We start from the raw sequence: 22,425 nt of genomic DNA, 5'->3' as shown, positions 1-22,425 counted from the left end.
CTGGATGGGCTTCTGGCCGCTGACAGACTGTGCCCAAAGAACCTAGTGAGCCTGGAGGGGACCCAGAGTGGGCAGCATAGGGCTTGGGGCCCGTCCTGTCATACGCTGTTTTTAAATGACTTGAATGAGGACAGCAAGGGCAGGTAGGGAGAGAGTGTATCCTGGATGATAAAAATCCAGGTTTTAAAGAGTTCAAAAGGTTCAAAGCGATCAAGAACAAAGCTAGTCACATGGCAGCTGCAGGATGCCTACAGGCAATGCGTGGGCCTCAGTTGACTTGTTCGCCTTGAATTGGCTGCCGCAACCTGACACACATGGGCATTAATCATCACAACCCCAGGTCAAGGGCATTCTCACTGGACAGACAACCTTGAATTTAGAAGAGATTGATCAGGATGGCGGGGGCTCATGTAAAGTGACGAAGGAAGTGAAGTGGGTTAGCCTGAAGCAGAGAAGGCTGGGCATAGGCCCTCCATGTACTGTGCTCGTGTCGTCGGGGCTCTTCACGGAGACCAGGTGAGGGGGGCCTGGCACCGGCTCCATTTTCCAGTTCATATGCCATGGCGCCGGGCAGCCACCTTCAGGAGGAAGGGGTGATGATTTCTTCTCCCCCACCTGTCTGGTGTGTCCTCCTGGAGCAGGCCCCTGGATGTAACGTTACAGGGGCTTCACACGTGTTAGCAATGGTGCTCACTGAGCTGCTCTGACTGACCTACCTGCCCTCAGATATCTAAGGCTCATTGTGAGGCGTCGGAATCATGACTCGTGGTGTCCCAGGATCCATAGTGGAGATGGCGGGATGGCCAAATCCAGCTCAGTAAGAGCTGCCTGGAACAAGAGCTTCCAGGAATCGGGAGAGAGGGAGGAGTTGGAAGAGTGAGTCCCGGTCACTGCAGATGATCCAGAAGAGGCCAGAGGCCCACCAGGCACAGGCTTGGCAGGGACCTCGCAGCCTGGAGTCCTGTTATTCCAAGACACCCGCAGGCAGATACCGGCCTCTTCAGAGGGCCCTGAGTTTCCGCTGTACCTGATAAGGTTTGCTCCGTCTCCTCCTAAGTACCAACAGTTCTTTCCTAGAGATCCTGTCTTCAGTGTTGGGGTGAGGTATATGGATCGGGGATGAGCAGATCTTGAGTCACAAACCTTTCTTTTCTTATCGTGGTAAAAAGCACATCACATAACGTAAAATTTGCCATTTTAGCTGTTTTTAAGTAGACAGTTGAGTGACATTAAGTACATTCATACTGTTGTGCAATCAATCCCTAGAACACTTCATCTTGCAAAACAGAAACTGTACCTACTGCACTAACTCCCTCTTCCTCCTCCCCCTAGCTGCTGACTACCACCCTTCTACTTCCTGTCTACGAATTTGACTATTCTCCAATACCTCATATAAGTGGAATCATGCAGCATTTGTGCTTTTGTGACTGGCTTATTTTACTTAGCATCATGTCTTCAAGGTTCATCATGATGACGCATGTGTCAGAATTTCCTTCCTTTTTAAGGAGAGCCACACATTTTTTTTTTTTAAGATTTTTAAATTGATTCTTAGAGAGAGAGGAAGAGAGGAGAGACAGAAACATTGATGTGAGAGCAAGACATCCATTGACCACCTCCTGCATGTCCCCTACTGGGGATCGAGTCCACAACCCAAGCATGTGCCCTAAGAATCTGCCTGGCAACCATTTGGTGCACAGGACGATGCCCAACCAACTGAGCCACACTGGCCAGGGCAGCCGCACCGTTTGGGACTCATTTTTCTGAGCCCCACCCTAATCATCTTTGTGCCTCTGGCTGAGAATCTCCAAGGTGTAAGGGACCCAGAAAGAACCATTCAGCCCTCATCACAACAGACAGTGTCCCACTTGGGTATAACTGAAAGCTTGAGGCAAATTCGTGTAAATCATCCAGTTCTGAGGAAAAGCATATCCCCAGCCAAGCTTGGGAACGCTCTACCTCATGATTAAGAACTGAAGTGATTATAAATTATGGAAAACATTTGAAGAGCTTAAAAAAATGTAATTTCAGAGAAAACATTGTCATGTAACAATGGAGTACATTTTGCTAAGCCAGGTTTTTAAAAATGGTTGAATTTCAAAGGAAACTGGATTCATGTCAACCTAATGCACGTATGTTTAATTTGTTAATGATCCTAAAAGCTCTGTTAAGGCTTAATATCCACATATACTCCTGACTTTTTGGTGGATTCCTTTGATTTAGGAAGGCACTGCTGTCAAGTGCCTTGGACTGTGTATATGTGTGTTGCATATACTATATAGAGTTGTTATGGATTCAAGTATGTATACACAGAAAAAGTGTTTGACACTGGTTTCCTTGTGGAGAGGAAACGGGATGGTGGAATGGAGGAGCGATAAAAATGTTACCTTTCTGGGCTAAGTTTTTTTTTTTTTTTCTCCCCATGTTGTACATTTAAAAAAATGTTTTTAAGTGGTATTATAGGCTATTTTTGTTTCTCTCTTTAAATATTCTATACTAAAAAACCAATAATAGGAGATGTTGCTAAAAAGAACTCATTCATAAATAAACCCCAAGCTTACTTTAAAAAATTGGCCAAATCTGAAATTAGCCAGCATGCATATTCTAATTTCTCTCCCATCATTGTTAGAAATCAGTCTTTTTCCAAAATTAAAGTGATTACTACCTTGAGTTTGGGCTCAGTATTCATATCTTTGTCCTGAGGGAGTAAGGAAAGCATTAGGAGTTGTGTTTATAGAACAATTTTCAAACTTTGTCATCTCATGGCACACATAAACTAATTACTAAAATGCTGCGGCACACCAAAAATACAGTATGTTTTTTGCCAATCTGACAAAAAAATAGATATAATTTTGATTCATTCACACCAGATTGCTATTGTTGTGTTGGCTGTTGTCATTTTTTAATTTGACAATCTAAGAGAAAAGAGGCCAGTGCCCCTGACTGAAGAGTTGGTATTGCATGTTTTAAAAATTCTTGTGGCGCAGTGGTTGAAAATCACTGGTGTAGGGGAAAGTCTTCCTTGTTTGGATTTATGTTAAAAAAACACACACAGTACAGAATGATTACTTTTTAATACATACCTCTAGTCCACCATCCTGGTAGTTCTCCATTAATCTCTGCATAAATTTTTCAACTATTTGTGGTCTGATAACTGAAAAGCTTTCTTTCATGACTTGGCATTTCCAAAGGTCTAGGGGAAGAGACATACCACTGCTAGTATCATGATTCAATGAACAACCATTAATGACTATGAAATGGTAGCTCTCTGAGACAGCACTGCACACAGCTAGCTGTCATTTCCAAATACATTAGTGGGGAAGTGGGGGCGGGAAGGAGGTGATTGAGGACACAGAGTCTTTCAGAACATGGAACTAAGGAAGATATCTAATAAGACCCTAATGAAAAGACTTGGAAAAGCACCTCTGAAGACAGTGAACAGTCTTGCTACTGTAACTAAAAGTCCTGAGTCAAATGTTATTGGTCCTGCATGATGTCACTGAGTGCTTATATGTATCTGAACAATTGTTTGGCCTAACACAATCATCAGAAATAAATGAAGAGCTATTATATGTCTATATTTCAGTACATTCCTGGTGTTACAGGCAAAATTAATTTAAATATAGAGTTAATTTTAAAAAATGGGAGGAAATCCAAAAGAAAGAAAAGAGAGTCATAGGTTAGAAATGTTGAGAGTGGACAGACTATAAACTTCAGCTCCTAGACTGAAGCCACAATAGGGCTGACACTTATGAGATGAGGCATATACACAGTTACTCACAAAAGCGTTGTTTAGGACACAAAAGCTTGGAAACAAAACCTGACTGTATAATATCCTTCCAGTGGAATGGTATGAAGCTGTAAGAAAGAAAGGACCTTCTCCATGTACTGATATGAAAAAAAGCATCGGTTGTTAAGTGAAATATTCAACTTGCAGGACAGTGGATATAAAATGCTATCTTCTATGAAAAAGATATGATAAAGATAATAAAGTGGAAGAATATCTCCTCAAGCCTATTCAACGTCATTGCTCCAAAATTTTGCCATTCTCCAATAGCATCACTTCTCCCCTCTTTCCTGGACCGCTCAAAATAGCACACATTATTTTTCCCACCTCATAAAAATCCTTCTCTAGATCCTACTTCTCCTGTCAGCCATTATCTCATCTCTTTGCTCCCTTTTTAGCAAAACTCTCAGAAAGAGATGTCAACCCTTACTGTGTGTGACTTATCTCAAAATCCTTCTTAAAGTCACTCACCCAGCTTACACCTGCATCACTCCAATGAAACTGCTTCTGTCATAAGTGCCAACATGATCACAACATGGCTAAAGCCGATGGTTTTACTTGACTACCAGCAACATTTCACACAATTTTTCACTTCCTTGTGCTTGAGAAACTTCCATCACTAGACATTGGGACACCACTCTGTCCTACTTTTTCTCTGACTCACTGTTTGTTCCTTCTAGATCCCTTTCATTGATTCTCCTTTTCCCCTCCCCACTCCCAGCCCTTGACATTAGAGTGTCTTAGGACTCATCACTGAGTCAACCTCTTTTTCTATCTACACTCACTCCCTTGGATATCCCATCTAGTCTCATGGCTAAATAACATCCATATGCTGACAACCCTCAAATTTAGATCTCATACCCACTTGGCATCTCTCCTTGGATGTCTAAAAGGCATTTCACACTTCTCTTATGATTAATTAAATTCCTGGTCTTTCCTCCCCAACTTGCCATCTCAGTTGATGGCAATTCTATTTTCCCAATAGCTCAGGTAAAAAATCTTGGAGTTATCATGGATTCTTCTCTTTCCCCCATACTCAATACTCAACCCATTAATGACTACTTCAGAAACATACCCAGAATCTGACCACGTATTACTTCCACTGCTCCAATCTTGTTTGAGCCACCTTGCTTGGATTGTTGCAATAGTCTCCCAACCAGCCTCTCTCTTATTCCACCCTTTCTTCCTTCACTGCCCCTTCTTAAAACAGGAGCGAAAGAGATCCCATTAAAATGTAAGTCAGATCATGTCATTCAGAGCCTTGGGCCAGCTCCCTATTACATTCAGAGTAAACACCGAAGTCCTTAAAAGGCCCTGCATGATCTGTTCTCCTTTCACTCTTCCTCTCTGACTTCATCTCCTACTATTCCCCCTCAATCTTTCCATTCCACTCACACTTGGGTCTTGGTTGTTTCATAAACGTGATAGGCATGCTCTGCTTAGGGCAGTGGTTCTCAACCTGTGGGTCGCGACCCCTTTGGCGGTCAAACGACCCTTTCACAGGGGTCGCCTAAGACCATCCTGCATATCAGATATTTACATTACGATTCATAACAGTAGCAACATTACAGTTATGAAGTAGCAACGAAAATAATTTTATGGTTGGGTTACAACATGAGGAACTGTATTTAAAGGGCCAGAAGTTTGAGAACCACTGGCTTAGGGGCTTCATACGGACTGTTGTTCTGTCTGAATGCTCTTCCTCCAGATACCCATCCAGCTAACTCCGTCACTTTCTTCAAACTTTGATCAAAATGCACTTTCTCAGTGAAGTCTATTCTGACCACCCTATTTAAAATTGCCATGTGCCCCTTCAAACCTCCACAGTCCCATCCTCCTTACTCCATTATCTCCTTATTTCTTAAGTTCATTGCTTATTGTATGTCTACCCCCTTCTAGATGATAAACTCCATTAGGGTAAGGATTTTTTGCTCCATAACAGTAAGGATGCGCCCCCCAAACAGTGCCTAAAATATAGAGGCCTAGACATAGTATTGAGAAAGCTAAAAGGCTATGTAACCCTGATGTTTGGGAGGCTAGCAATCTGAATCTGTGCAGTAACCTAATGTACATTCTTGATAACCTATAATTAAGTCACTGCCCTTTTCCTCCACAGTCTGGTCTTGCAAGACCTGTTACCTAAATGCTCGCATTTTACAGAGGCCATAAACCATGAACAACACACAACCCCCGGAGGGGGTTATCAGCGCTGGCGCCAGGCCAGACCCTCAAATATGACCTCAAGACCCCAATCCCAACCCACGGGGCTTTTTGCAAAGCCCACAAAAGGTCCAGAAGTCCCCATCCATATCTGGGGGACAAAGAAACCAAAAGGGGATAAAAGAAGGGCTTCCACCATATTGGTTTGCTCAGACTCTGGAGGCAACTCCTCTGAGACCACCAGCATCATAAAGCTGTGTAACTCCATTTCTCTAAGTGTCGCTTGGGTTTCTTCGGTCTCCTACAACAGTATGAGCTCAGTAAATAGGTATTGAATGAAGGAATGAATTAGTTTATGCATAAAAAAACCCTGAAAGGATATATTAAAAACTAATTAAAAGTGTGGTTACATAGGGTGCGGTAGAAGAGGGTCAGTGGTGGCAACACGACTTCTAAATATACATTTTTAATATCATTTTGAATTTTGAACCAAGTTAAACAAATAAAATCAAATTAAAAATAATGTGACAATGATAGAACCATGGAAGTACGTCAACACTCCTTAACTTGCACGTGGAAAATACCTGCAGAACTGGTTTGGCTTTTAGCTACAGGCTTAGCTGAAGGGGAAGTATTTTCCCTGCATGCTGGGAGATCTTCACTTCCTACTCATGAGTTCAAGCTTAGACATGCATCTGCATCTGTAGGAAGGAGTCGGGGGAAGCCAGGGAGAGCAGAATTCACCCAGGAGAAGCAATCCCTGGCCAAGTGGAGTTGGCAGTCTCTGCCTGTGTCTCATTTTCAGTGTGTGTGTGGTCATGGCTTCTTTAAGATGAAGCAGTATTTGACAGAGCATGGTGGAGGCGGGAGACTGCACACTGGGGGCTCAGTGAGGGTTTGTTCTTTCCTCTCACGCTGTCCCCATGTCCTTTGACGGGAGGAAACTGACTTCCTGGAGGCCAAACCACTTCCCCTCTCTTCCTCTCTGAACACAACGGCACTCCTCGCACCCCCACCCTCCCCCAGTAGTTTCCGCCCTCTAGGAAGGGCCTCTTTATTTGCTAGTTTTTCACTTCTCTAGCACAACCACCAGCTGCAGTGCCTGAGTGGCCCCTGGGTCCTAAGCCACAGCAGACAGAAACTTAAAGGCACACAACTGCCAATCGAAGTTGTTCTCCTGAAGTGGCAGAGGGGGTCCCCCCAAAAGGTGGGCAGGTTGAAAACCTTGTTGCTTCAAGCATATGTATGTATTTGTACTCCTGTGTTTCTCAAACTGCTCCCCAGAACACTAGTTCCTTGAGTTGATGACAGATGTTCCCAAGGGGGAGAAAAGGGCTCAGTGATCAAATAGATTTAAAAAGAGTTTCCTACTCTATCTGTCTCCTGGAGATTTCTAATTCACAGTAGGATAGTAAAGTCTCTAAGAAGGTCTGGAGTAAAGAAACGTTTTAAAAATTACTTACTCCAAATTTCTCAAACTTATTTTGACAAAAAACAAACACCTTTTTTCCTCTCAACTCCTGCAAAATATGGTAGAAATCCTCTATGTAAAGCAATTAAGTCTAAGAGTTGATTAGTCAATCAAAAGAAGCCTGTTAAACCAGAGAATGCTTAAAAAATGACATGAACTATCTTAAACATTTTATTTAACTTAAAAATACACAAATATGCAAACATTTGCCAATCTTCTAACATAAAGTCCAAGCCTTTTCTTTGTACATACCCACTCACTGGAGTTCTGTACCATCTTTCTTCTATAAACCATAATATACGTGCATGGTCTACAGTCTCTAGTGTTCTTTTGTTTGTTTGTTTGTTTCTTTCCTTTTATGGCGAGAAAACTTAAAGAGTGTAAAACAATCCACATGCATCATGCTCACAGAAAAATTGAGCAGACAGTTCAGAGAGTTCCTATGTATCTCCTGCCCCCACCACCAACACACAGCCTCCCTCAATATCAACATCCCACTCCATTGTGGTACATCTGCTACAACTGATGAACCACACTAACATATTATCATCCGAAGTCCATAGTTTCCATTATGGTTCAGAAACTATGGGTTTGACAAATGTGTAATGACATGTATGCACCACTGTGGTGTCATACAGAGTAGTTTCAAGGCTCTAAAAACCCTTTGTGCTCGACCTAGTTATCCTTCTCTCCTTTCTAAACCCCTGGCAACCACTGATCTTTTGAAAGTCTCCGTATGGTTGAATGTCATATGATTGAAATCATACAGCAGGCAGCCTTTTCAGGTTGGCTTCTTTGACCTAGTTATATGCATTTAAGCTTCTCCATCTCTTTTTGTGGCTTGATAGCTCCTTTCTTTTTAGTGTTGAATAATATTCCATCAACTGGATGTGCCATAATTCATCCATTTCAGCTTCAGATTTTATAGATTAGATCTCTTTCTTTTTGTATTCCTATTTCATTGGGTTACATAATGCAGAATTAAATTACTCAAGCAAAATGACAAGTAAAAGTGGCATAAACAGGTTTGGAGCAAACAATGATCAATGATGCTAGGTGAGCATATGCAACCCAAAGACTGGTTAGTAAGTAGTTTGCCTGCGTGTGTTACCAAGGGAATGGGAAGCTTCAGGCAACCCTGAGTGTGTTAGTGGAGGGTGGTTGGGAGAACTTTCGCATTAACATGTTGAGAAACTTGTGTTCCAGGGCACACTGCTGGGGGCATGCTGGCCTGGACCATGCACTCCTACAGGTAAGTATTTTGATTGTGCTTCCCTCAAGTGAAACATTTTTATCCACTCACCTTTAACACATCTATGCTTATATATTTCTAATATTTCTAACTACCTACAATACAATCACTGGCTAACATTGCAAAGCATGATGTACTTAGGGTGTGGTCCATTAACAGTAAGAGTGAATCTCAATCCACATTCCCATAGTTCCCTTGACCTTTTAATCCTTTTGTCTGACTTCTTATCAGATGTGATTAGGTTATTTATTTCCTTTTTTTTTTTTTGTTAATCCTCACCAGAGGATATTTTTCCCATTGATTTTTAGAGAGTGGAAGGGAGCAAAGAGGAGAGAGAGAGAGAGAGAGGGAGAGAGAGAGAAAACATCGATGTGAGAAAGACACATCAATTGGTTGCCTCCCACATCCACTCCAAAGGGGGCCAGAGATCAAACCTGCAACCCAAGTATGTGCCCTTGACCTAGAATCGAACCTGGGACCCTTCAGTGTGCAGGCAGACACCATAACCACTGAGACACCAGCCAGGGCTAGGTTATGTTTTTTTTAAACCTCATAATATGGCTAAGGATAAGCATGTACCTGGATTAGAAATGTCACCTCTACTATTTTTTCATATTCCCTATGGTCACTTTAGGATACCTCATTGTGGAGTGTGACATGTGACTCTTACATATAAATTTAATCTACTTAGAAGTTCTAGTATTTTCTCCCCACACCCCTGAGATATATGCACTCTACTTTGGAGACTACTGGCCTTATAACTGCTCAGAGAAGTTTAGGAAATCAATTAAAAATGACTTTAATGCCAAAATGTCTACGATGGAGAATGGCAGAGCCTTTCTGCATCAGTGGAGTCCATGGCTCTGCTAAGGCGAATCCAGAGGCTGAACGGGGGTGTCTGGAGCCACTCCTGAAAGTTCTCAGGGGAGCATCAGTTCCACTACCGAGAATCAGCACCAGAGCGGGTGTGGCTGCCACTTTTCCAATGCTCACTGACAGACCGAAACTGAACACTCACTCAGAAGCTGTATAGAAAGATGAAGCTCTACGACTAGGTGAGGAGTGGGGAAGGAGGTAGAGGGAAGATCAAGGGTTCCTTTCTGGCAGGTATTAATGTAGACACCTGAGCCCGCCAACAGGGAGAGAGGAGACCCTAAGGCAGCGATGGCGAACCTATGACACGCGTGTCAGAGGTGACACATGAACTCATTTTTTTGGTTGATTTTTCTTTGTTAAATGGCATTTAAATATATTAAATAAATATCAGAAATATAAGTCTTTGTTTTACTATGGTTGCAAATATCAAAAAATTTCTATATGTGACATGGCACCAGAGTTAAGTTAGGGTTTTTCAAAATGCTGACACACCGAGCTCAAAAGCTTCGCCATCACTGCCCGAAGGGAAGGACAGGCGCTGTGATGTCCCTGGTCTCGCCTCTTCATTCCTGACTCCCTCTAGAGCAGCGGTTCTCAACCTGTGGGTCGAGACCCCTTTGGGGGTCGAACGACCCTTTCACAGGGGTTGCCTAAGACCTTCGGAAAACACATATATAATTACATATTGTTTTTGTGATTAATCACTATGCTTTAATTATGTTCAATTTGTAACAATGAAATTGGGGGTCACCACAACATGAGGAACTGTATTAAAGGGTCGCGGCATTAGGAAGGTTGAGAATCACTGCCCTAGAGACACCCCTGGCCCCAAGTTACCTTGACCACAAAGGGTGGTCTCACATGAAAAAGCGGTCCCTGTTGGAAGCCCCATCCACTACGGCTGCTTCTTACTGCCGAGATGAGCAGGAGGTGGTTTTATCACCTTCTTCGAAAGCAGCCCACAGAGATCATGGGAAGCCTAGATTGAGGAAATGTACAGAACAGCACCCCGGCAGGCAGAGAGGTCTCTTGTCACTTGAATGGGGGGAAGGCAGTACAAGAGGGGACCCAGACCTCCATGTTAAGTCATGCTGGACAGACCCAAACCAAAAACCAAACACCCTTACCATTGGCACTTATTTTAAAAGCTTCATGAGTACAGAATTTGAGCAAGACTTTAGAATTGGCCAGTATACTCTAGCCAGAGTAAGGTTTGGGCATATCAGCCTTACCACCATTCAGAATAACTCTACCCCTCCCCTCTGCCTGACTCCCACCAGCCCCTTCCTGACGGCCTTTCCAAGCACAGCTGAGGAGCACCCTGCCCAGGGCACACACCACATAGCCACAGAGCAGAGACACTTCCTCTCCTGGTCTCATGAGAACTACAGCCTGGAGCCTTGCAGATGGCTGCACCTGCCGTGTGCTTGTGGATTTCCTCCCAGGAGCCACCTGGATGCAAGCAAGGCAGTGCAGACAACAGGCACTTTGTGTCTTGTTAAATGTTCTGTAACTGGAGCTCAACCACACTCAGCTCTCTGGTGACATTCAGAGCTGCCCAGGGGGCGTGGCTTGCCCTGTCACTGCACAGCCTTTTCCCAGAGCCCTGTTTACAGATCCAGCTACTTGAAGCACTGATCAAATGACAAGGGCTTAGGTGAGGACAGAGGGTATTCATAAACATTACAATCTGTGGGGTTGCCTCAAGAGGAAAACCTAAATTACCTGGCTAGTCAGACAACCCCTCCATAGCTCAAAGGTTGTGGATTTCCTTACAGGATTAGGAGGAGTTAGGAATAGATACCGCAGTTCAGACAGGACCAGCTATGTACTCTGGGGCACCCCCTGAAAAATGAAAATGCAGGGCTTCTTCTTCCAAAAGTAGGAAAAAAGTACCGTTATAGGTACTAAAAGCAGAGTTTTCCTTTCTTCCACAATTTCTCTCTTGATCTGCCACGGTGTTCTTATTTGTTTTTAACATTGCACACCCAGACATGGGAATGCTTGCAGGGCAAGTTGGACCCTCATGGGCACCCAGAGACCCTGCCTGTGACTGGGTATATGCGATCCCACCAGGGACAGAGCTGAGGCCTCATGCCTTAGCCAGGAGCAGAGCCAGGCATGACCCCTTCTGCCCCAACCCACTGTAGATGGGCAACCCAAAGGTATTACACCCTCTGCCCTGGGATATTTTAGGTACCCAGGGAAGTGCAACAGGTTTGTCCCCACTGAGTCACCCATCCAACACACTGTGGTGCTGTCAGCCTGGGATCCCTTAGACACACCCTATCCTGACCCTCGCCAGGCTCAGGCCCCCACTGGGGTGAGGGCTGCAGCGATTGCTGATGGGTTGGTGAGGGGAAGTTTAGGGGTGCCCTGGGTGATAGAGAGCAGAGGAGCAGGCAGCTGAGAAGCCCTCCTGGCAAGCTGGGGAGGCAACAGGAGGCAGGACTGTTTGTGAGCCAGAGCTCCAAGCCTTTGGTGCACCCTCCATCTACTCACTGCATTCTACTTACTGAAGCATAGTAACCTCTATTTTGTAAAAACTGCTGTTTGAAATTTCCACTAGACACAGACAGTCCTTTGTTCTGTGAATTAATTCTGCTATGATTGGCTTCTGTAAAACACATTTGCTCTAATGATAGGGAAAATCAGCTCAACTGTCTGACCTTGCAAGCTGCTCCGTTGCCATCCTAGCTACCCCCATACCAGGTGTCTTTTACTTACCTGTACTCAAGGCTACTGAACTGTGTTGTGCTCAAGGCTGCAAGTTTCCTGCAAGATATCTACTAAGCATACATAGGGCCCTTTGAAAACTTGCAAAAGGGACTGGAAGCCCCATATTTAGGAGACAAAGACATTAGAAAAATATAAAAAGGGAAAGCTTCCTCCATGTTTTTGCTCAGACTCTAGAAGCAATATTCCTCTGAGCCCGCTAGCGTAATAAAAGACTCCAGATTAATTTGGCTTATTAAGGCATCTTATGCTCAGCTCGCTGATTTCCAGTATACCATTACAAAACAGAAATTCTACGCTAAAATTAGGAGTTTCAAGATGGTACCCAAAGAGCATTGAACTCCAAGGGCCCTGAGTCCTGTGTGAGCACACTGGCCATGCGCCCATGAAGTGACCCTGGCATTAGATTGCTTTCCTACCCAAATGTGCGCATTTCTAACATTTTACATGTATATGCCCTATATGTGTAATATATGCCTGCACACACGGAATAAGAAAAGCTATATGTGTTCCCTCATTTCAATTTTATTTCAGTTTTGAGTTAACAAGCAGAGTTGAGACTGAAGTTAACAAATATTTTCTATGTATTTATTTATTTTTAAATTTCACTTATTGCAGTTGACATACAACAAATGTCGAAAGCCCTTTAAGTGGAAGCAAATATATCAAAGTGTTAATAGTACTTCTCTCCGGGTCAAGATGTTAAGTAATTTTTATGTAATTGTCTGGGCATTATAGATTTTTTTTTAGCCTGACTATGGATACATGGATTGCTTGTATAATTAGGAAAGAACAGTAAATGCTACTTGTGAGATAATAATAATTTACCTGTGGGGAGAGTAGGCTGCTCCGTGGACTTTTCTGACACAAGCAGTGCTATCTCTCCGTTAACTTGTCTTAATACCTCCCGGATCATATGAATTTCAAGATTCTCCGGCAGCGTCTGAAGCTGGAGTAAGCAGTTTGAGAGTCAGTCTCCACACGCAGTTTACACGCTAGGCTTCCAAGTCACACTCCTGCAGACGGGCCTTGGGCTGGTCCTGGCCTTCAACTGCCCCCTCCCCGAAAGGAGGAAGGGCTCCTGCCAAGGACTCCCAAAGGCTTCTGTGGGGGGAGGTAGGTCTTGGGGGCGGGGGCGGGGAGAGGGGGGCGTACACCTCTTTGGAGACCAGCATTTTTTCTTCCTAGCCTACATTCTGACTAATAAAATATAACCCTTTTTGCTAACAAATTCCGTTAAATTGCAGAGTGCTTGATGTCTGAAGTGACCTCATATGTTTTGGGGTCTCTAAATGTGAGCAGGAATTTTGTGATCTATTATTATATGAGAAGCCCTCAGGTCTGAAACTTCATGTAGGCACCAAGGAGGATTTCATGAGACGATTTAAAACTCCATACATGACCAAAAGAAAACCCTGTTCCACTAACTTTACACATTATGCTCACAGAGCACATGTTGCTTGGGACTGTGTGTGTGTGTGTGTGTGTGTGTGTGTGTTTTGGGGGAGGCGTTGATTTCTCCTTGACGCTCAGTAGTCATGCATCTCGGCAGTGACACCCAAAGAGTTAGAAGCTGTGCTCATCTGTTACAATGAGCACACCCACACGGAGCTTGTGTCCCAGGATCCAAGGTGAACAAACACTTGGGAAAACCTCCTCTCCATATAGATCATCTAAAACACACACCGAACGGGTTAGCACAAAAGTGGTGGTGTCTTATTCTCAGAAAAACAGTCACATGACCTATTTTGTCCATTTCCATGGTGTGTGTATTGGGGGGGGGGGGGGCGGGATATCTGTGTGATGGATTTTACGTTTACTATGCTAATGGTTATATTTTCTTTTGTCGTCTTTTTTTTGTGGTGGTACACTGTAATTTGGGGAAACTAAAATATGAAAATCTAGATTTATAGTTCTGAAACATTAAGTGGTAGTTATTTGCTTAGTCAAAGCCCTGCATGCCTTTAAATACTTAGTTCCCTCTCAGCCTGTTCACTGATTTACAAACCTTCAATTTACACTTCACTTCTTAGAAAAACAACAACACACCACTTGGGTATATCTGTTAATACCATAAAGCAAAATGTCAAAGCCAAATTCAAAAGAGCTCCTGCATACCTGCTGAGTCTTTATTTCAATTTCTGAGGCTCCTTTTGGGGGAAGAATAGACTGACTACTTATTATAAGTTCTTCAAATGCATCTTCTTGCCCCATCCTCCTAGAAATAGCTTTCATGCTGGGGTACAGAATGTCAGTTCTATTAAAGGAGAGAGACTGAAGTTACAAACATACATACTTTTTTTCTCCTTCAGATTCTCTGACAATTATTTTCAGTTCTGTTTCCTGTCATCATGTATAAACCTCCCAACTCATTACACACACATCAACATGCAAATTCACCACAGCTGCTACTCCCTTAGTCAATGTTAAATCTTGAGGCCTTTTCCCATTGGGTACATTTAATTTCAGTCTTCATTTTCCAAAATATTGACTAGTCTTCTCATTCCCTAGTAACGAGGGAAGCTGACTGTTAATAATTCATAAGACACACAATTCAGACTACCCCACCTTCTTGTGCTCGGCAAGGCCCAGGGTGGTGGGTGGGTGCTTAGTGAGTGCCTGTTTGGTGACAGACATGTGGCAGGAGCAATGTGTCTTTCCTGCCAGCTAAGTCATCCTGGCCAGGACTGATGATTCCTCTCTGCCCTATGAAATTTCTGGCTGCAATGCAGGCAGCTCTCAGAGACTCAGCACGTGAGTCTAATGGGGCAGAGAGTGGGGAGGGATTCGCAGCAGCAGCATAACCCAGATCCTATGAGTTAAAAAGCTTAGTGTCCACACTCTGGGCACACTTTAGAAGCCCAAGTTCCCAGGGACAGAGCTCTGGGTAAATGATGTGTGGTGTTGCCTAGTACAGTGGTCGGCAAACTGCCGCTCACGAGCTACATGCGGCTCTTTGGCCCCTTGAGTGTGGCTCTTCCACAAAATGGAAGTGGGCACACATGTACAGTGCAATTGAAACTTCGTGGCCCATGAGCAGAAGGCAGAAGTCAGTATTTTGTGGAAGAGCCACACTCAAGGGGCCAAAGAGCCGCATGTGGCTCACGAGCCGCAGTTTGCTGAGCCAGTTTGCCGACCACTGGCCTAGTGGGATCCAGGGCTGTCCCTGCAGCCAACAGAACCCAGCTTCTCCTGTAAAGCACTGTTTGTAGAGACACATTGCCCAGCTTCCTCTGGGCTCAGTGGGGCTGGCCATCCCAGGACGGATGGACCAGATCTCACCCCCAGAGCAAGGGGCTGGAAGTTGCCCAACCCCAGGTTCCCATGCATTTGCACCCCACCACACTCACTCGTAGAGCTCCGAGAACTGTTTGTGCAGAGAGACAGAAGTGATGTCCTGGCCTCGCAGCCTGAGCAGGCCCCACTGTTCCTTTAGCACCTCCAGCTGCTTCCACAGCACCAGAAACAATCTCAGCAAAGCCAGGGACACCACTGCCTCACACGGGCCTCCCAGATGCCAGGGGGCCTTTGGGCTGCTCTGGAACTGACTCCGGAATCCTGACGCTCTGGGCAAATTTGGCTGAAAACATTGCAGAATTCCTCTTTATTGATCATGGACCAAGACAGGATAAACTTTTACCTGCAGCCCTAGAAGTCTTCGCAGAATGACTCTTCTCCCCAGGAGGAGGGGCTTAGGAACCTGCAGCGCTTGTAGGACTTAGGGAAACATCCTTCCGGACTGACAGGAGAGGAAGGCCTCCATTTCAGCTTTCTGCGTGAATCTTGAACCACTCATTTTCACACCTTTCCTCCTTGGGTACTGACATTTTATCTCCCTTTGGAAAATTAAGCCTTTCATGTTCAGCCTCTGCGTTCTGGAAAGTGCTTGTCAACACAGTCGAGATTTAACTCCACACATGGGAGAGCAATAATAGAACCTTAAATCGGGGATGTTGCCCATTGTATGGATAAGGAAGTGGAAATTTTAGCCTATCTTACCTCCTGTTCCTTCTACCATCCTTTAAAAGGCAGATAGCACTTTTAAAGTGTCTCTTAATTGGAATTTACTATTCAATAGGAACTTTTACTTTAAAATTATGATTTGTTCATTCATCTTTTTGTGTTTTTCTACAGTAAGTGTTTGTTGAGGGGCTGCTATGAGCCCTGGAGGGAGAGGAGGAAGAAAGGGGTTCAGGTCCCTGCTCTCCTGTGACCAGTGGAAGGACAGACAGAATGGGACCTGTATCCAGGCCCTCAGTCTGACCATAGTGTCTCAGTCACAGGAAAAGGAACTTTCCTTTGCAAAAGAAAATGGCAAATCTGATCACGATGTTATGACAAGAAGGGCCTCAGAGAACAGTCAGGTGTTAGCACCTTAGGCAGAGTTTCCTGGGGAGGAACAGGAAGAACAAGCACCTGGTGTAACTGGATCCCCCAGCAGTGCTACTAACATTTGAAGGAAGGCATGGCTGCCAGAAGAGAGTGGGTTAGAGGGACAGCTGGCAAGCAAGACCTGGGGCAGAGTGAGCTCCTGAAGACAGCTGGCAACCCCTCAACCTGGTAGCCCGCTTCCTCAACAATCAGCTAATCCGTGCATTTCCAGATTTATTTAATCTTCAGAAACCTTTTTGTCCCATGAAATTGCACGCAGTAGCCCCAAATATCCAACAGACCAGGGCCCAACAGGGTGATAGGAGGTGCAGCCTACAGGCCACAGAGTTGGCCCCTCTGTTCAAAAACCCCCAAGGTGCCTCTGAGGAACCCAGGGCTTCTGGGACCACAGTTTTAAAGGCCCTGAGCGAGTCCATCACTTTCCCTTTGGAGGTTTAGATTGAAGTCTAAGAGATCACAGAGCTGATGGCATAGCAGAAACAGGGAACCCAGAGTCATAGCTCACAGGCAGCGTAAATTCCAGTGTTTACTATTGTCTGTGGATAGTTACATACTCTTAAATAAAGCAAATCATAAAATAAAACTGATTAAAGTAAACAATAATTTTATAGAAAACTCACTGTGTTAATATGTAGTTGTCACTTGAACAACATGGGGGCTAGGGGCACCAACCCCTGCGCTGTGAACTTAAGTTGAATCGAGATGGGAAACCCGAGGGTAGAGGGGGCGAACTGTGCATTGGAAAAGCCCGTGTATAAGCAGACCCGTGCAGTTTCAAACCGGTGTTTTTCAAGGGTCAAGTATTCATATTAAGAGAAGTCTTCTTTTCCTATGTGTTTTAAAGGATAGGAGAAGGAATAGGAAGCAGGATAAAGAACAAGGTGGAGGAGTCGGGGGTGTTGGGGAACGATGGTAATCCGTCAGAAACAGGGCCGAAATATGGTGAAGAGAGGGACCAAAGGGTCCAGCATGCTTCTTGGTCTTGGCATTATTTGGTCTATACCCAGCTTTCAAATGCTCCTCTGCAGTGAAGCACCTGATTCTATTGTGACATTTAGACGGCGCGTCTAAACACACTTCCTTTCTCACCAAAAGGTCTGACGTGGACCTGTTACTCAGGGTTAGTAAGACACAGGAAAGTCTATTGGGGGGCGGGGTGTCTGGAATGTTTTTTCCTCCTTGATAAAAAGATAAAGCCTCCTAAGGAGAAAGCTTTTTGCTCCTCTTTTCATTTTACAAGGACGAGGGAGGCATTTGCTGACACACCAGGATGGCAGAGCTGGGTGCCAGCACCGACTGAGTGACCTACCTCCTTCTAATCTTGTTTTGAAAGATTAACACACTCCTCTAATTTAAGTCATGGCTAGTGGGACAACCTGTTATTTGCTTAAAGATGGAAGATCAGAAAAGGCGTTCAGAAGGCTGGTTTGGAAGTTGAAACCTGAAGGATAAGTAGGAGTTTATATTGGATGATGAGGCAGAAAAGTGAGAGAAGAAGAAATTTTTCCACCAGAGGGGCCAGCTTGCAGGAAGGTACTGAGAAGAGAGTGCATGGTGCATTTGTCAACATGAAAGAAGTCGAGGGTAGAAATATTGGCAGGAGTTAAGTGAGTCAAGTTGTGAAGGTCTGGTTAAGGCATGTGAACTCTAGTCTTAAGGCATTTGGAAGTCCTTGATGGATTATAGGAGGGAAGTGACATAATCAGGTTTTCATTTAAAAATATTATCTTGGTGATGAGAGTGAAAGGAAGCAAGAGTGAATATAGGGGGTCCTATTAGAGGTTATGATCATAGCCCTGCATTAGGAGGTGATGATTTGGACTGGTGGATGTGTGGTAGTGAGGGAGGATGGAGAAAAGTAGAAAAACTTGAGAGATATTAAAATAATAAGGTATTAGCCTGCCGGCATGCATGGCTCAACGGTTGAACATCAACCAGAAGGTCATGGTTCGATTCCCAGTCAGGGCACATGCTTGGGTTGTGGGCTTGATCCCCAGAGTGGGGCTTGCAGGAGGCAGCCGATCAATGATTCTCTTTCATCATTGATGTTTCTACCTCTTTCTCCCCCTCTCTCTTTCTCTCTGAAATCAATAAAAATATGTTAAAAAATAATAGAATAGTAAACCTTGTGTCTGACTACAGGGTATGACAGAGAGAAGTCAAAGAGGGGTGTCCAGATTTTTTGGTTTGGACAATGGGGCAGGTGGTGGTAAGTTGACAGTGAATATGGAAAGAGGAGCAAGTTTTGGGGCAGTAAAATGAGCTCAGCTTGGGACACACAGTTTCTGAGATGGAAAAGGTAGAGATGTTGCTGAGACGGAATAAGGCGGTTGAACATGTGAATCTGATAGGACTGAGATTTGGACTGGACATGTAGATTTCGGAGTCATCACATGAAAAGTCATCAAAGTCATAAAGGTAGATAGGTGTGGCTAGGGACAGACAGGGTGAGGCATGGAGCAACACAATGGCTAAGAGTAAGAGGGAGCTCCAGGGCCAGACTCTTAGGTTGGCATCTGGGTTTGTCTCCTCACTAGGCATGTGATTTTGGGCACATCACTTAACCTTGCCAAGCCTTGGTATTATCCATAAAAGGAGAAAAATGAAAGTACCTATCTCATAGAATCATTGTAAAGATTAAAGAAATTAATAAAGCAGTCTGAACAGATCCCAATCACAGCAATAGTAATATTCGGAGGCAACTTATTGATTAGATACAGAAGGCACAGTGCCTAGGGCCCACAAAATATTTTAATTTCTTTTAAAGTAATAGAAAAAAGATTTAAGTTGAAGAAAATGTTTTAATAAATGATGATGTTAACATATATGTTTTTATATTAACATAGTTGTAAACTGGAACTGTTAATTGTTTTTATGGAGGAAGGGGCCCACAAAGTAAAAAATGGCTGGAGCCACGCAAGTCAAAATGCAGCCCTGGTGGCAGTAGTAAGGAGATGAAACCCAAAAAAACAGTTTCGAGGTTGGCAGAGGTAGGTGAGTTTACAGAGAAGTCTGGGAAGACCCGGCCAGCCGGAAAACAGGCGAGAGCTGTGCTTTGGAAGCTCAAGGAAGAGAGGCTTCAAGAAGGACACACTGTGTCAATGCTGCGAAGGGGTCAGTTGGAAGGGGACTGAAAAGTATCCGGAGGGTTAATGACAAGGACCCTGTGCTCTTGATGACGGTGGCCTCAGTGGTGAGATGGGGAAGGAGAGAGATTGCGGTTTCTGAGGAGTAGATGGAAGGTAAGGAAATGGAGATGGCTGGTGCATGCATCTCTCAGAACATTTAGCTCTTGAGGGAGGCTCTTTAAATAGGGGCCCTAGCTAGCTTACCCTGTGTCCAGACAAGTCTCTATCTGGTCCCCAGACACATGCAGAATTGTTTCAAGCTAAGATGCTAGGTGGGCTAGTGGCTCTTGGCACCTTAGAGTTTCAGAGGGACACGTCTGAAGGAGGGAGTGCTTGCTTAGGGGTCCACCGGGTAGTTGAGTGATGATGCTCACCCGGGTCCTTCCAACTCCAGGCCTAAATGTGTGACTCACAAGGAATGGAGCATTTGTTCTATTGGTTTCAATGGACCTCTCGAAGCCTTTGTTCTAGTTTTTTAATTGAAAGAAATGGATATCCCACTGACCATGGGACTTACTGTGAAAGACAATGCCTTGGAGTGGCTTTCACAGGCTGGTGCTGCTTCATTGCTCCTCCTGTGCAGCATGAGCATGGGCCCGGGACCCACCAGGAGAGGCTGTGGGACAGATGTGGCTTTCTAGTCCATCTGCAAACCAGGAAGGTCCTTTAGGACAACACAGCATTGGCCAACTGTTCACCAAGAATACCTGCGTATTTTTGTCTAGTGTGCCCTGCCGTCCTGGGGGGCCCTCCGCCATCATATGATAACTACTCAGAAGTACATCTTCCAGTAGCAGTTGCATGTCCACCAGCTCTCCATGAGCCACCTTGAGGTCATGGTCACCCAGCCCACAGAGGCACAGCTAAACACAAAAAAGAACAAAACAAAACAAAACAAAAACATCCATTTTGAAGACTTCTATGTATCCCTTATGCATAGCTTTTGGAGAGAAAACTAGAAATAATTATGTTTACAAGCCCCAACTTCTCAACTATTAAAAAAATTCCATAATAATCAGAGTACCATTTCTAGCTCAAAGTCTTCTTGGAACATATCAGACTTTTGGCTCTGTATGGAAGTCCAAGTTTCCCAGCCCTTACAGTGGTGTCTGTACATGGCGAATGTATAGTGTGATGCCAATTTTCCTTTAAAAGTACACATACAAACACATGTATGCATAGGGAAAATACTGGGGAAAAGTAATCCAAAATGTGAAGTGAATTGTGATTGTCTCCTAGTGGGAGGCTATAAATATATTTTTTAGCATTCTTACTATTTTACTTAGAAAACCCACACTTTTTGACTTATGGAGAACTTTGAGCATATACTATTTTGAAGCAAATTTATGATTGATTTTCATGTTGTTCTTAATTTTTTCTATATTTTTAAAAATGATTATTTGCTTAAATAATCAGGGGGAAACACATAATTGAAAAAAATTCTCTGCATGAGTTCTGCTTACAGAGTTCTCTTCCTACCACTGCTCAGAGACGGGTCAGAAGTCACATGTCTCTGGGCTGCCAGCCTGGGCGTTTCTCTCAGAGGCTCGAAGAGTGACTGGGAAAGGCTGGCCTCTCTTCCCGATCTTTATGGGCCATGGGACTCTTAGCTGAGTCCCAAGGCTGATACCAGCTCAGACCAGGATTCTCTTTGGATGTAAGAGAACATGTTTCCTCTTACAGTCATTGGGTTTACAGCCTCATTATAAAACACCCTGGTTAGCTCATAAATTATTCACCACTGGCTAGAGGGCGGAGGATCTGACTTATGGCCCAATGACACTTGCTTTGCAATCTGTATTCAGTTACTTCTGTGACAAGTGGGAAGACCTAGTCTACCTGCAAATTATATTCCAGGGTATCTGGGCTGCTACTAATAACTGGAAATGGTCCTCCATCTTCTAGAAATGCTCTCCAAGGAAACAGCACAGATGCCTTAAAAAAAACAAACAAATAATAAATATGATAATGCTGTACTGAGTTCATAAGTAATAGACATCTGTATATGAACAGGATACCTCTGTCTGTACCCCAAAGTACTGTGGGATGATTTATTTATTATGTAGAAATAGTTCTTTTTTTAAATTTTTTTTTAAAAATATATTTTATTGATTTTTTACAGAGAGAAAGGGAGAGGGATAGAGAGTTAGAAACATCGATGAGAGAGAAACATCGATCAGCTGCCTCCTGCACACCTCCCACTGGGGATGTGCCCGCAACCCAGGTACATGCCCTTGACCGGAATGGAACTTGGGACCCTTCAGTCCGCAGGTCGACGCTCTATCCACTGAGCCAAACCGGTTTCGGTGAAATAGTTCTTAATGTATTGTCCCTAATGATGTAGAGGGGAGAGTTGTAATCTCATTTTGTTAAATTGATTTTTCAGAAAGTGGCTAAACACAGGATACTCAAGACTTCAGTGTAACTAGTCAGAACATCGTTTGAAAGTTCCAAAACAGTATAATACCAATGGGACATATTTATAATCAACAAAGTAAACTTACTCAAACGTTCTTGATACTAGGAATCTTAAAAATTTGTCCTTAATCACCATTGTGATTCAATTCTAGGTAAAAACTCAAAATCAATGGCACAATGTTACACTATCTTCTCCACATCACTGTCT

The 22,425-nt window shown here is 43.9% G+C and overlaps 1 protein-coding gene across 1 annotated transcript in view; it reads right to left on the bottom strand.

Moving 5' to 3' along the window:
- LOC308520851 (uncharacterized protein) overlaps window positions 1-22,425 on the bottom strand; it is a gene marked incomplete at both ends in the record, with an annotated part of 135,138 nt that overhangs the window by 20,666 nt on the left and 92,047 nt on the right. The window contains 6 exon segments of the mRNA XM_081093562.1: window positions 3,081-3,190; window positions 13,108-13,228; window positions 14,398-14,536; window positions 15,630-15,859; window positions 20,507-20,662; window positions 21,639-21,734. Coding sequence (XP_080949688.1) covers window positions 3,081-3,190; window positions 13,108-13,228; window positions 14,398-14,536; window positions 15,630-15,859; window positions 20,507-20,662; window positions 21,639-21,734 — 852 coding nt within the window.

This window comes from Myotis nattereri (genome assembly GCF_964212035.1).
Source record: "Myotis nattereri genome assembly, chromosome: 6".
Taxonomy (NCBI): domain Eukaryota; kingdom Metazoa; phylum Chordata; class Mammalia; order Chiroptera; family Vespertilionidae; genus Myotis; species Myotis nattereri.
The sequence above is the reverse complement of the archived record's forward strand: the minus strand, read 5'-3'. Positions and strand labels throughout refer to the sequence as shown.